Consider the following 16,200-nt stretch of genomic DNA (forward strand, 5'->3'; position numbering starts at 1 on the left):
CACTGATGATTTAAAGTCCTCAGCTGTAAGTTTTAACAGCCTCTTGCTAAGTAGTACCTGTTGAATCTGGAGCTCCTAGAGCAGCTCTTTTTTCTCCTGTGTATTTGACCAGATCAACTCCTGCTGTGTTAAGCCAGTATAACTGGTTGCAGACACCTCAGTCCTGAGGCCGACACGCAGCGTTTATTGTGCTGCAGCCCCCAGACTCTTAGGCCATCGGGATCTCCCCTCACGAGGGACCCTGGCAAGGCGTGGCTCGGCGTTCGAGTGTCGCTCCCTGGCGCCCTGGGTGACGCTGCGTCCGGCGGAGGATGCGGGGCTCCTCCCGGGGCCGGGCGCTCCCGCCCACCGGAGCTAGCCCGGCGCCGGAAGGGCCGAGCTCCGCGCTGAGCGCGCGCTCCCGCCCGCCTGGCGCCGCCGCCACACCCGCGCCGGCAGGTGGCGCCAGCAGCCCGGCCCCGGCCCCCCCCGGCCCCGGCCGTACCCGCGCCAACAGAGGCTGGCCGGGGGGCTGCGGGGGGCTCCGCCGGGCCCGGCGGCCGCCGCCTCCGCGACATTAGCATCCGGCGTGGGAGCCCTGCCGCCGAGGGCAGTTTTCAGTTTTGGAATTGGGGCGCGGGGATCGAGACTTTAAATCTGCTGAGAAGTGCCGGGTTTTTTGTTCCTTGCAGACCTAATTAGGCTTTGTGTCTGGTCGAGTACTAAAGACAGTGTAATTTCAACTTTCTTTATAGTGGCATTAATGAGTTAGATTTAAGATTTAGCCAAAATGGTCGTCTTGTAAAAAATACAACAGAATGATGCTGGTGTGTTGAGAGTCTAAAGAATCTTGTGATGTGCAGAGTATGGCTTTATAAAGCTAATCAACATCTGAAAATTGAAATGAGTTGCTGTGCAGCATTGCCTTGTGCTATAAAGTGATGTACTGTCAAAATAAGTGTATATATCAGTTATGAGAGATTATTTTTAAGTAGGCTAAGAAATAACCTGTTGTTTTGATGTTCTGAGCGTGTAACTGCTTGATTTATTAAAAGCAGAATATTTCTTATAGTCTACTACCAGGACAGTCCAAGAAAATAAATTGCCCTCCAGTAAGGACAGAAGGAATCTGTTGTCATGAGTGTATCTGTCTCCAGGTTTTTGCATGAATGCCTGTTTTGCAGTAGGAAGTGATTTTACTAGAATTGCCAGCTGTATGTTAGGTTGTTCCAATGATAAAGATTTTGACTTAGCCCTTGGTAAATTCTCTAAGTTGCTCATCCCAGCGTTTAGTTAACCTCCCTTTGAAACTTTTTGTGCTTTCCTAGTCTGAGTTGATGTAGCTTCAGTTTCTAGCTGCTGGATTTTATATTGAAGAGCTTTGTTTCCTATATTAATAGATACTTAGGGGAAGATAAAAATTTCCTATATCTTCTTCTCAACAAATTACCGGTTCTTTTTTATGTTACTTATTTTGCTTCAAAGTGTGTTTTCTAATATATTTTGACATTTATAGATCCACAGACCAAGTGTAGTACATTGGTGGTACTTTTGCACTTCAAGCCTGCATTTGGCTGAATCTTCAAAATACATTCAGGTCTCTTTCAAAGTTGCATCTTCTTAGAGACGTTTCCAAATCCTTAAACATTGCTTGTTTACATTTTCCTTAGATATAACTGTTTCAGTTCATTACATGACTTTTTTGCCTGTGCCCTGCCCACATATCTTGTCACATTTTCTTTTAGGTTTGCCATGCCCCCAGTTTGTCTCACTTAATTATTCTCTACTGATTAAAAAATAATGAAAAGGTATGAAAGTGAGACTGATTTTTGCTCAAATATAAATCTCTATTATTGTCTGATTTTGTGTGCACACCAGTGGGAATTTATATTACTAGCACTGTTAATTCCCAGTCCCATCCCTCTATGAGATGTTTAACAGAGTCCTGGGAAAAGGTTACATTTATATTACCATCCAGGACACTTACTTGTTGCATGTTAATTAAATTGACTTCCTGAGTTAAAGCCTCCAAAATTATATTGGGCACTCAAATTTCAACACCTTTTTCCCAGCAGAAACCTTTTTAAAATACATGTTTGATAATGTGTAGCAACAACCGTTCTCCTATTGAGAAATTACTCAATTTAGAGGTTATTGATAAGAACTCTTCCAAGTTCAGCTCAGGTTTGGCTCTGAAGAGCAAAATGATTCTGGCATCTACATGGCAATTTTGATTCCATCTTCACTTCTGCTTTTGTTTGCCAACCCCTTCACAGCTGTATCTTGTTGAATGGCTCTGATGGCCATTCTTTTTCCAGTTTGGCGACCTAGTTGAACATCTCTGGCATTGCCATGCTCTTGCATATGTGCCTGAGTTTCTTTGTCTCTTCAAGTGTCTCTGCATGTGCTGAGGCCTGTCTTGATGTGCAGAGCCTTCTAAAATGTTCATGTTGGAAACAGTTACCATTTGTAGCTTAAATAAAAAAATCTCAGTCTGTACAGGTCCAGTCAAGTACTTTACAGGTTTTATACATTTGTTCTGACAATTTAGTAGCACTGGAAATAAATGAATACCCTGTTGCCAACAGAATGCTTATTAGGTAGTGGATCGGTACACATCTTTTAAAACCATAACTTCTTTTGCTCTGTATTTGTAGAATGTTGATGCTTGTATGTAGCTGTAAAGTTACTTGGTAAATATTAAAAGTGTTTTGTTTAGTGACTGTCAAAGGTACACAGTGGCTGGGCACATATCTTTTGAAATGCTCGAATAAAAATATGCAGGACTTCCAAATCTGAACATGCAAATGCCATCCTTCAAAGACTAAAATGTTGTCTTCAGAAGCAGCTTTGGGTTGCTGTCCTTAAGCGAATATCCTTTCTTGATGCTTCTTGATTGTTCAGTATATAGTTATGCACCAACTTGCCGTGGTGATTAAATAGATTTCTGAGTTAAAAAAAATAAGAGCAGGTAGTTTTGACCTAGACAAAACATTACAAAGTTTGTTTTATGACTTCTCAAACTTCCTGATCTTTGTATCTAGATTGAGCCGGTGCATCAAACATGAATGCGCATTAGCTTCTGAATCAATATCTTTGTGTTGCTTTCTGGGCAAACTATGAGAAAAAAATGCTGGAAGTAGATCTTATGTTATTTCTGACAAAGAACCGAACAAGGTGGCTTGTAGCACTTTCACACTACAGCATATTCCTTCTCCTTCACTCTGGTTATGTATCTGTGGGAGATCATGTTGATTTGCTGTCTGTGTGTCTCTGAATATGCAGCTGGATGGTGACTTGTGCTTCATCCCAAACTAGAGAATTGAAAATATGTCTTGCTGCTTCAACTTTTCATCTTTAAAATCCTATGCATGCTGGAAAATCTGAATTAAAAAAATGTAAAAATACTTAGGCAGCAGCTGATTAGGATGCTAAGATGAATTCTGACATTTAGTGAATTGGGAATTAGTATTAAAATGGCATTCTGTATCAGGAGACTAATAATTGCTTTAGTTTTGTGGACACTCATGTTTGCCAAGGTCAGCTGGCTTTCCTGGATTCTTTATTCAGCAAGACTTAATTCTCATAACCTGATATGTGTCTGTCTTTTTCTTGAAAGACCAAGTCGTGGCAGGGGAGAAATGCCACCTTTTCAGGCAGCGATGTCATTAGATATCCCTGTTAGAAAGTAGTCTTAGTCTAGATAGTCCAAATATTACAAGGTTACTGTTAGGTATTATTCTTCAGATACGTTTTCTTGGTGAAGCTAAAGCGTGTCTAGATATAGTTCTAAAAAAAATGTAAGTTTTGCACCTTTGACTAAAAGCTGAGCTGGGAAAGGGAGTCTTTTGTGCGAAACAAAATGCCACAAGTTGGATGCTCTCAGTGGAGTTTATCCAGTTTAAAGCCTCTGTTCTTTTCAAGATAGTCCTGTTCTTGCTTCAGCTATTCACGCCATCAGTGATGCTTTGTCCACCATTTTTCTGTTGTTTCTCATCAAAGAATGCTTTAGTCATTCACATGTGTGGATCTCTCAATCCAGCTTCTCTAAGAACTGCAAAATTTTTCTGATGAAACATTCTGTTTTCTCCCCAAGTCTTACTTAACTAGATGATTCTGGTATTACTGTTAGTATTCCTACCTTGCTCTGTCAGCTGTGGTTTGGGTTTTTTTATTTATTTTCTCTTGCATTTCACTGAAAAAGGCCCCAAACTTGCCTTTCAAACACTGTTCTAACCCACACTTGTGTGTTGTATATTCTTTAAATGAAGATTATGGCCTGGGCTTTAAGATCTAGGATTAGCTTTTTAGAATTTTTTGCTTTTAAACATGTATATATAAAATTCTTCTGGTTTACATTTATTACATAGATGTAACAGAGCATGTTAAAGTTTCAAGATTTTTCTTGGAGTTGTTAGCAACCTTATTAGCTGATAGCTCAAGCATCCATCTTTGAATTTGTCTAACTTCCTATGTTAGCTTCTTTGTGAATCTGTTTCAGGACAGGCTGGGGCCAGCATGTTTTACATGCCTGCAGTTCATCCAAGTTACCTGTCTTGGCTCTCTTTCACAACTTGAATACGCCATTTTCTGTTCTAACCTTCCCCCAACTTAATACTGTCATGGAGTTGTTGAAGTGCCAAAAAAAGCAAGTTTATAATACTTTTTGATGGTTTGGTTTCCTTTATGTTCTTGAATATTTTCTGGTGTCATTGGTGAACTTCCTCATGGTAAAAATTGCTTCCTAATTAATAAAGGAATATAAAAAAATTGAATCAACTACTTCTTAAGCTGTAAGAGTACGTGCTTAAAATTAAAAGCCAGAAGAAAAAAAAAATGCTTTAGGCATTTTATTTTGGGGAATGGGGTATGTAAGATACCAAGTTTGACTGTACTCAGTGTTAGCCGTTAAGAGTTTTGTCAGTCACTTCAAAAAAGATACAGGCAGTAAGTCTGTGTCCAGTTGTTTATGAGTGCTTTAAGCTTCACTACAATAGATGGATAGATTCTTAATTCTATTCTTGAATGCATGCGCTAAAAGGTGCTTGGATTTTTTTCAAATCACCCACTAAATAGCATAGCCAAAGGCCTTTTCTTTGTATCCTATTGAGTAGGGCATAATATTTTATAGTGTGTTGTCGTTCTGCGGTACTGCAGGGATAAATGGACCTTTTTTATTCCATCATAAATGTAATGGAATTGATTTTAAAAATACCTGCACCTTAACTAATTTACTAACTTGCCATTGAATAATTCTCATAAAAGCTAGTTACTGTTTTCCAGTCTCTGTCATTTTATTATGTTAAGACAGACAGTAAGAAAAGGAGATACTGGCAATTTTCTCTAAATGTCATGAAACACATATCTCTGGAATAGACATTGTTGATTTAAATGCTAAAAAAAAAAGACTTCTTAGTGCTAAGTTGTTTCTGAATTCTCCCCCTCCACTTTCTGTGTTAATTCCTTCGTGGTTTGATTTTACCTTTTCTCAAGTTGGAGGAAAAAGCTCTACTGATATTTGGAGGTAAATCCACAATAGAGTTTGGGAATTTCTAGCTCTTCCTAGAGTAACTGCCTTTAGCATTTCTGACACCTGAATGCACAACCAAATGTGGAGGCATTGGTGTGCTCCTGACCTGAGACTCCTGTGGTCAGTGCCATCGACCTTTAAGGGCAAACTGTTGTCGGTATCTGGAGGTTTTAAACCCAGGTCATGGCTTCCCCCCAGGCTGCAGTATTCTTTCTGTGGGGATACACTTTGTTCCCCTAAAAGAAATGAAATCCTTGTGCAGGAAATGCTGTCCCAAGTAGAGCTTCCTTAGGTTTTGTTCGTGAATTTTACTACTTAAAATGTGAGAGACATATTTGAGCACTCAGATTTTCTCCTTAACTATAATTTGGTGTACATTGAATAAATTTATCTGAAAGCTCTGTTTTAGTCCATTTTCTTCAGAACTTCATCCCACACAAATTAATGCTTATGAGTAGATGCCTTTTCACAGGTGTGGAAACATGTTGTCTCCCAGTGTTCAATGGTAAATCCCAGTATAGGCTGCAAATCAAAATGGAAAGAGCAGTGTTAACTATTTTCTTTGGTACATTGCCAATAAGGGTTCAGCATTTCATGGTCCAACATTTTCAACATATCTTTTTTTTTTTTTTTTTTAACACCCCCCACCCCCCCCCTCTTCCTCTATGTGTGAAATTTCAGCAGATTGTTATGCAAAACAGTTTTGTGTCTCAGTGTGACTGGGGAGACAGCTGTTCAGCCTAATGAGGAGTGCTAGCACAACAGTATTTCTGTTGATTGAGACCCACGGAGGGAGCAGGATGTTCGAGGCCAGGCAGCGGTGTGTGGTGAGGAAGTGCCGCACTGTCAGCTGGAAGTTCACGCTCGGCTGCTCCCTATGACAAGATAAATGAGTTTTACTGGGGTTTGGCGGAGGCTGAAGCTTTTCTGGAGAATAGTTGTAGTGCACCAAACTCCCTGTGGGACCCATGGTTTGAAGTGTCATAAAGACTGCTGCTTCTTTGCCAGGTTTTTTTTTTTAAAATGTCCTACAATACCTGTCATCTTTTTGAGTTATTAAAAACCTAATGTCTTATAGCATTCCATTAGCACGGGATCTGATGATCTTTTCTTGACACTTTTTATTAATTTAGCCAAGGGGATGTTAAATCACAGTTTTAGCTGGGTTAGAACAAACTGAAGACTAGTATAAACAGAAAGTAAAACTAGCCACATGAAAACACGGTAAAAAGTCTTTTAATTTTTTCTGATATGAGTGGTGTTAGGGAGGCAATACTTTCGAAAGGTTATTTGTGTATTGACTGCTCTGCCAAATTTTTTATTCCCACACAGACCTTGCTTCCCTTTCTTCTCACCTTCCCCCTTTAGTTGGGCTGAAATCCTGTTTAATTTTATAAGTAGGAAGTGGCCTTTCTTCCTTTTGCTATTTTATCTTAAGTAAAAAACAGAACTAAAGAAAAGAGATATATCTGTCTCACCTTAAGGGATGTCCCAGTTTGGAGCAGCAGAGACAAAGCATGGTCTGTAGTGCATAAGAAAACCTGTGAGCACAGCACTTGCTCATGTTTTCTTAAGCCAGTAGCGTTATACATGTTCTTGAATTTAAATGTGTTTTTTTAAATATTAATATGTTCCACTTAAAAAAAACCCAAAACCAAAAAGCCCACTTGAGCTTTACAGAGATGACAATCAAGTGTCAATAACCCTCATCAGAGTTGTCAAGTTTGTGAGAATGATACTGCTTTTGGCCTTTTTAGACTTGGTATTAAGTTACTTAAAACTTCTAGTCTTACAATCTTATTCTGAAAATGAGGTATCTCTGAGAACTGAATCGAGTGTATCTTCCCTAGAAGAGCAATGTTTCATTTTTTTAAAAGCATAGTATCTAGGACTGTGACCAAAATTTTTGATCATAAACAGTGGGTTCAGTAAAAAGTGCTTTTATATCTAGCCTTTGAGTTCAAAGCTCCTTAGGAAAAGACTGTTTTCGTAGTCAACATATGCTTGCAAACAGTGCATATCCCAGCCTGCAGTGCCTTACAGGGATGAACTGTTAGGAGGATAGGCAGAGGACTAAGACCACTAAACACTTTTAAAGATGTCACTGACAGGCCTGGCAGCCTTCCCTTTGTCTATCACTTGCCCAGTGCTGGAGTGCACTACAGCAGAACTTCATTACATTTTTATTTTGCAAATTTTTTCTTAGTGTACCTAGTAATATCTGGATAGTTAAACTGAAAACAGTACAGAAGAAGATTTTGTTTTCTTTTGAGAGTTGTCCTGTTTTTACAGGAGCAGCAAGGGTCTAGCTAACCTGGAGTTGGCATTCTTTTTGCATGGCGATAGTTTTGAATGTTTTTGTTTGAAAAATGATAAAACTAAGAAAGAAAAAACTTTTTGTGTTCAAAGAAACTTAACTGTGTTTGACAATGATAAAAGAGAACCAATATGAGATCAAAGAAGCTGGAAAGCTGTTTAAAGTTGTGGGGAAAAAAGCATCCAAATTTGGAAGGTTATTTTAAGACAGTTTTGCAACATATTCCAACGGTAATTGGAATAAAATTGATGATGGGAAAACAGATCAGATTCGTGTGTTGGCAGCAGAATACTAAAATGCTGTGTATTGACTCACCTGGAGATTTTCTAAGACTTTAATTCCTTACACTGTTGTGTACAAAGAAGTCTCCCAGTGTGTGTGCAATGTATGGAGATTTAATAGTGAATTTTAAACCTGCAAACATTGTTTCAAATGAGCTATACTGGTATGGAGTTCAGTGAAAGTCTGAAACATTTTACAGAGGTATTTTGCAGCTCGTATAAAGAACTAGTGAGGAGAGAAATGCAGATGGTAAATTTAAAGGAAGAAGACAAGTTTGGTGCGAAGAACATACCAACCCTATTCTGCAGTAACGTGACTACGTGAATAAGTTTTCTTCCCAAATGTGATGGTGCCTGATGAAAGAGACTCATCAGTTGTGGCCTTCATGTATGTTTTAACTTCTTGACTTTTGGTTCATAAAGTCCAGAAGATTAGGTGAAGACCTCTTGGTGCTTATTGTAATCATCTCCTTGGTAGCTTAGCTGCACTCTAATAATGCATTAGGAAACTTGGTATCATGAATTAAGTGGGCCTTCATCCTAATTAAAACTTAATTTGGTGTCAGTTTAAATTAAGAGACTTGCGTAAACTGGTCCGTTGTGACTTGGCTAGTACTAATCTCAGTCAGCAGTTTAGATAGGACATGAATTCAAATTTCTGCAGAACAGCCAAAGTGACAGTAACAACTGACAACTTAAATTAAAAAGACTAAATTCTAAGAAATTGATGTGCATGACCCAAGTTACAAGATAGGTCATTAAATCAAATCTGTAGAAACAGAGTTGAGAAGACTTCCCTAATGGTTTTAGGGAGATACAAAAATGCCTTGTTAGTACATTCTGTGGGCAGAAAATAACTGGTTTTGAGTTGGCAATTCACGCAGTATTGAAATGAAAATAGTAGTACAAAAACTTTAATTGGTTAATATGAAATAATAGGTAAAAGATTTAAAAGCTCATCATCATGAGAACTGGTAATTTAAGATCAGCAATGTACTGTTCTCTGAAAGTATGAAATGCAAAGATACTAAAATTTTTTTAAAATCTCTTCTGAAAGTAATATGTTACACTTCCAATTACTAGAAATATTCTTGGGAGTCTTCCTCTGGCTGCCCTTGTATGTTTGTAGACATAATGGGTAAAATTTTCAACTGTCTGGTCATGCTTCTTACTACTACTACTTGCCATTTTTTTATCAGACTCTCAGACTTTAGCTACTTGTAAAATAGGAATAGAAATCACAATTAGAAATTATTATATTGCTGTAGGTATTGCTAGCGGAATTATACTGCAAGCTCTGTGCATATATTACAGCATGCTTAGGTGTGTGTACAAAATAGCTTTAGCCACATCTCAGGTATTTTGGACCTCATCGGTGCTGAGAATGACAAATGCTTGAGGTAGTTCTACAGGTGTTTGGATGGAAAGTTAAAGAACTTGACTACTGGTCTTAAAACACCTGAGAGGAAGAATTGTACTGTATGCTACTAATGCAGTTTTGGTTGTCTGATAAGCCTACTGGACATTAATACAGAACTTCACAGGTGAGTTAAGGTTTCAAGACTGGACATGTTTAGCTCATATTAGGATCAGTGGAATATAGGGATGCCTCCAGAGTGACTCTCCACTGTTGGGCTTCTTTTCTTAGCGCTTGGGCCAGTCAAGCCCTGTATGCCTCAAATGACACAGCTTCTGTTAAGAATATTTTTTTATTCTAAAGTACCCACTTGGGGTTTTAATATTTCAAGTTACTTTGGGTTAAAAAAAAAAAAGCATCAAGTTACATATTTGAAAGGAAACACAGGAACAGAAAATAGACCTTTTAATTAGATGCTAGTTTAATAAAGAACTTGAGAGCTTGATGTCTTTCTTTTTACCTCTGATTGTTTAGCACTGTGACATCTGCAGTTTTCACTGTGGGAGATAACGTTGTTTCTGGTAGCGATGACCGTACTGTAAAAGTTTGGGATTTGAAAAACATGAGGTCTCCTATTGCAACAATCCGTACAGACTCTGCAGTCAACAGGTAAGCAAATCTCTGAGTTAATATTTTTCTTAATTCATGTTTTCCTAATTAATTCTTTATTTCTTTCACACGTGGGAATGGTTCAAAGCTGTGCCAGGAAGGCTTGGACTGGACATTAGGAGGCATTTCTTGACCCAGTGGTCAAGCACTGGCACAGGCTTCCTAGAGAGGTGGTCGATGTCCCAAGCCTGTCAGTGTTTAAGAGGCATTTGGACAATGCCCTTAATAAAATGCTTTAACTTTTGGTCAGCCCTGAAGTGGTCAGGCAGTTGGACTAGGTGATCCTTGTAGGTCCCTTCCAACTGAAATTCACTGAATATACATTTAATTTTAGTCACTAAAAGTATATCTGTCAGATTTTGAAAAAGGCCTGAAGTGATTTTATAAAATGTTGGTGTAATCATCATTATTTTTCAGTAAATACATAGTATTGCTTTTCTGATGTTTTTCATACAGGATGCAGATGTTAAGGCTATTTGAGCAGCTAGTACAATAGAGAACACCTTAATGGTTTAATACTTTTTTCTTTTTTCACTTGTGAATTCTACTCAGGAAAAATTCAGCTGTATCACTTCCCATGAGCTTAAACTTGTACTGTCAAGTTCTATTTGTCTCTCTCACTGTTTTGTACATAACCTACTTTTGTCTCTTCTGTGCAGGATTAATGTATGTGTTGGCCAAAGAATCATTGCCCTTCCACATGACAACCGACAAGTGAGATTATTTGACATGTCAGGAGTGCGATTAGCACGCCTCCCTCGCAGTAATAGACAGGTAACTGAATATTTATATCCTTAAAGCATGTTTGTTCTTCTTTCATACAAGGTTAAAAGAAGGATTTGGTCTCTCTAGATTAAAAGCTGAACAAATCATGAAAGACACTTGTCTGTACAAATATGTTGCTGTTAGTTATTGAAAATGACCAACATGGAAATAAATAACACTTTTTGAATTTTTTTATTGGAATTGAAAATGATGTTTCAGCTGGATTTCATAATGAGTTTTCTCCTTACTTAAAGTGAAACTAATGCTTGTGCTCTCCGTGAAATGGAAAAAAATGTGTAAGAGCATTTAAAATGTGTTTTAATATCTTGATATGAATTGTGTCAGAAAAGTGACTCACTATGAGGTTTAATGTTTGGATTTTTTTCAGTTATACATTGTTTAATTTGTTATATGAAGAAACATGAAAGGAAAAAAGTGGGGGTCAGTTTTGTGAGCTCACCTTGCATGATTTGGTGATAAATTTTATTGTTTTCCTGCTGTGCTTATGCACATACATTCTTGATATTTGGTGCCATGTATTAAACCATTCTTGCTGCAGCCATCAGATTTTCTGCATTTGTGGTGCTATTTGGCATGGCAAGCATCTCCAATGAGGCAAATAGACTAAGCAAAATTAATTGAATTATGCCACTTCAGTAGGCTTTTTTTGGGTGGATTTAGCAGCTCTTGACAGAATTTAGGAAGAGGTTTTAAGACTTTAGTGTTTTTTAGTATTTCTCTAGCTCAGATTTTTTTAGTATATTGTTTAGTGTTTAATTTTCTTTTTTTCCTTAATTACTGAAATCATAGCAGTCTTTTTTTTTTTTAAACTTACATGCTGGTCAGAATTCTATTTGAGGCGGTTTTGTTACTGTTAGATTTGACCAACAGATAAGGCTTTGCATTTCCTCAATATGATATTCCTCTTGCTGTAGTATTATTCTTTCTGAATTATCAATGTGATGGACACTTAATCAGCAGGTTAATAACAAAGTAGTTGCTGGCAAGTAGTTCTGCATTTTAAGATTGCTTTTATAAATAAAAATGCTAAAATCAAAATTTGATTTCTTTTGTAAATAAAATGTAGTTGGATAGCAAACATACCTTGGAAAACTCAAACGTTTTGGTGCCTCTGTTTATGTGCTATCATCGTTATGGGTCTGGCACTGGTATTAACGAATCTTATCATAACAAAGATTTTTATGTTGCAGATGAAAGTAACAGTGACCTTTAGGATCCTCAAGTATTGTTTGTAGAAACTAGTGTGAGCATTTGCATTTTGAGTCGCACTACTTTGTTGACATAGAAACTTTCAAAATACGTTGTAAGTAATACTGCTATCCCCTGAACTGTCACAGGGCCACAGAAGAATGGTGTGCTGCTCAGCATGGAGCGAGGACCATCCAATATGTAACCTCTTCACATGTGGATTTGATCGCCAGGCTATTGGTTGGAACATCAACATCCCTGCTTTGTTACAAGAAAAATGAAATGCTGGAAGAATTTTTGCATTTTTATGTTGCCATGGACTTCTACACTTTCGCAGACTTTTCTGAACATTGGTCTGCTGTCGCTGTAAAAGCTCTTCCTTAAGTGGAGACTTTAGCAAATGTTGTTCTTGTTACCACATTGTGCACAGTTTGCATGAATTGTACAGAAAATGTGATTTTTTTAAAAAATTAGTTTGTCTTGTGTATGAACTTTTGTATTTTGGCATCCACTGGTCAATATGTTCACTGTTGCATAGAGCACATAAATGTTCATAAGTTATTTAGCATTTAATAGATACACAGTAGGGCATTACATTTGTGACATAAATGTGAAACTTTCGTAATCAATGTAGAGAGTGTATAGAGTCTGTTACGTTTTTCATGACTACATATCTGCCTTGTGTTAAAAAGAATCTGCAGGGCTAAGACTTTGAAATGAAGTGTGAATTTCACTAGTTGTATGATTGTAAACATTTTCCTGTTTGCATCTGATTCGGAATACTTTTTTTAGTGCTGCAGTGTAGGGCAACTTCAACTCCATTTCTGTTCCAGTTACTGGTGAAATAGTAGATTTGAGAAGGAAAATGCAAGTAACTTGTAGTGAGTATAGACTGCCAGGTTTGTTTGGAATGCTTTTCGTCTTTTTTTTTTTTTAAAAAAAGAAAAATACTCATTCTGCCCTTCTTATATAAAATCTCATGGCATTTCATACTATCAAAAGTCCAGAATATTATGATTCTAATCACTGAAATCTAGTCAAGCAAATTTTGAAGCACTTTAGTTTATAGCTGTTGTTATAAACCATTTATGAAAATTTGACTTTACCAGTGAATGTGAGCTGACCTTTGTAAGAAGGATTGCTTCTTTTTGGTGATCTGCCCAGAGAAGAAATAGATTTTTTGGGGGTTGTGGTTTGGTTTTTTTTTTTTTTAAATATATCTACAGTGAGCATACTTTTAATTGTGTTCACTTCCCATATTTTTATTTTGAGCCAGCAATACAAAGTAAATGAGTACTACCTCAAAAATGAATGTTGGTCAAGATGCGTTGAATCTCTCTGTAGCCTAGAAAAAAGCACTTTTGGTCTCTGGCTGAAGCACTATCTCTGACATGAGAAGACAGACAATCATACTAAATGTGATCCTTAAGATAAGTAACACTTAAAGTTAATGGAGCAATACGATCAGTAAACATCATCTGTCACCTTTCTGTTCTCAGCTGTGGCAAGGGCTGCTGCAGTCCCTGTTCTGTTCCAAAAGGGGGTAATTAACATAGGTCTCCCTTCTTTCTCCCAAATGGTTTTACTCTGGTTTTGCTCCTCACTGTGCTTAGCCTTTTTTGCACTGGCAGTGGGGTGTTATACCACAGCTGCTGATTATATGTCAATGCATGTGGCAGCTGATGTCTTTGAAAGAACAGAGGCTGCTTCAGACAGACACTTCTTTTTAGCTAAAGGGAGATACTGCCCCTAACTGTCTGACATATCACAGTATAAGATGAAGGGTGAGGGTAAGCCAAGGGGTGCACTCTTACAATGGGAGTCATGGAGTTTATGGTGGGTTGGCATAAGTATTATGAACTTTTTATCTCATGATTATGATTTTGTGAAACTATAGCTGTGCTCATATCCTCTATGGCACTGTTTATAATGACGTTAAGATGTATTAACTGGTTCTCCTGTAACTAGCATATGATGGCATTGGAGTGAAATGGAATGGGATGATGAATGCATCGTTGAGTAATTGTAGGGAAACTGAGGTCCTGGACATAGGTTTGCAATGTAACATTAAGGAAGCTCAAGATATTTAATGGAGAATGTTATGTAGTGTCTTCATAGTACAGGTCATCATAGTAGCTTGGTCCCTTGTTTTTTTTTCTGTTTTTTTCCTTTTTTTTTTTTTTCTTTTGAGATGCAAGATATATGCAGAATTGCACTGAAGTAATCTTAAGATACCAAAACTAGTGAGGTTGGAGAAGGCAGCTGTAGAGTTTTAAGGCTGATAACGAGGGTTAAGGGATGGTATCAAAGTTTATTTTCACTTTTTTTCCCCCTTGGGTTTTTAACTCTTGGGTAAAGCCATTTGGTATTGGGTTACAGGTTTTATTCTTTTTAAAAAAAAAAAAATCATTTTTTTGTTTAGTTGGTAACAGAGAGAACTTTACACAGGTTGATGCTCTTTAAAGAAGAGAAAAATGTCTCTGTCTCTCCAGCCAGTAGAAGCAGTTTCTCCAGCATGGCCTGCATGGAGTATCTTCAGCAGTGACTATCCTTTTATTACCTGAGGTGGGGGAGAGGGTCGCTGATTTTGGTCCTGCTAAACCAAATTGTCTGTTTAAGCTTCTCTAATACATATGTAATACAGGACCACTAGACTCTATGCAGTTTAATCATCATTGCTGCAAACTTTTTATATCACCAGAGGGATCATCCTCTGGCACCAGGAATGGGAAAGATTACATGCTTTCACTTTGGAAAAAAAATCAGCCAAACAAGGTGCTAGAGCCGTGTTCTTATGAGCAGGCTAATATTCAAATCAGCTAAACACTTAACTATCACTTAGCTTAATTTTCTATACTGTACTGAAAGTTAAGCCAAGGCTGCCATTCCCCGTGAAGCAAATTACACATGAGCAGTGGTAGTGAATAGTACTACATTGACTAAACATGTGGAAAACATTTCATAGCTTTGAGTGTTCTAAAGAGTGTTTTTCAGCCCTGAACAATGTCCAGCATTTCATAAAATGGAGGAGAGTTGCAGTTAAAGTTTCAGTATTGTGCAGAATTTCACAGAAAACTCATCACTGGGCAAAATCAAGCTTTTATGTCTTTCAAGCAATGCACATTGGTTTTGACAAAATTTCTGTATACAGTCAGAAAGATCTGGAATGAAACATCTTATTTGTTGCCTAAATCTGTGAAAACTACCTTTTTGGAAAAAGAATTTATAAGTTATGTGGAACCACTTTTTATTATTCTGCTAATTTGGTTTTAGGTGTAAAATGTTCTTCATTATGACTCAAAATGCATTAAAACATTCAACAATTTTTTTTTTGCAAGTTGCTGTTCTTCTGTGATGCATTAAGGTTGCTCTTAATCTTCATATTTCGCTTTGTTGCTATTAATCTTAATATTTCACTTTGTTAGTAGTCAGAGTATCTTCCTAGCCACTTTCCATTCCTTTCTGCTTAAAAAGATTGTTTCTAAGGTGTTGATGGGCACAGTTCTTCTGGAAGAAGGCCAAGTCTGACCTGTACAGTAGGACTTCCTGGAGTGCAAATGGTCATGCTGCCAGTAAAGTGTATAGCCTGAAAAGGTGCTCAGACCTGCATTTATACTGTCCTCCAGTTTTGTGTGGAAAAAAATTTGTAATTCCATTTTGTTATGCAGATTATGCAAAAGTCTTCATGTGGCTTTTCACTGTGGTCTATAAATTGATAGTTCGAATGAAATCTAAACCAGTTTTTATATGTTTAGAATACAGTGTAAGTATTGCAAAATTTTTCTGGTGGGGGAGCCCCACCATCAGTTTTTCTGTAAGTTTAAATAAAGGTTGCTGTCTTCTTGCACCCATATTCTTCAAAACAGAGCTTTGCAATGTTGCAATAAATCCCCAAAAAGCTCAGTGTCACATTAAGCCATGCCATCAGTTTTCAGATGCCTCACCGGAGTGCTGCCTAACCAGCACCTGAATGCAGAACGTTGCTTTATACATACCATGTTTTCCTTCAACGTGCTTTAGGATCCCTTAGTGCCACATTTTGAATACTCAAGAGCTAGGGCTCTGGAAAACTTAGTGCCGCTGGCGATATGGA

General features: G+C 37.7%; 1 protein-coding gene across 4 annotated transcripts in view; it reads left to right on the forward strand.

The window, feature by feature from the left end:
* WDR37 (WD repeat domain 37) overlaps window positions 1-15,432 on the forward strand; it is a 46,870-nt gene extending 31,438 nt beyond the window's left edge. For all 4 annotated transcript variants that reach the window (XM_074899953.1, XM_074899951.1, XM_074899952.1 and 1 more), the window contains 3 exons: window positions 9,999-10,133; window positions 10,793-10,907; window positions 12,257-15,432. In XM_074899953.1, the coding sequence (XP_074756054.1) occupies window positions 9,999-10,133; window positions 10,793-10,907; window positions 12,257-12,388 (382 nt within the window). In that variant the 3' untranslated portion in view covers window positions 12,389-15,432. The remainder of the gene's footprint in view (window positions 1-9,998; window positions 10,134-10,792; window positions 10,908-12,256) is intronic.
* Window positions 15,433-16,200: the final 768 nt, after the last annotated feature.

This window comes from Athene noctua, chromosome 2 (assembly GCF_965140245.1).
Source record: "Athene noctua chromosome 2, bAthNoc1.hap1.1, whole genome shotgun sequence".
NCBI classification, from domain to species: Eukaryota; Metazoa; Chordata; class Aves; order Strigiformes; family Strigidae; genus Athene; species Athene noctua.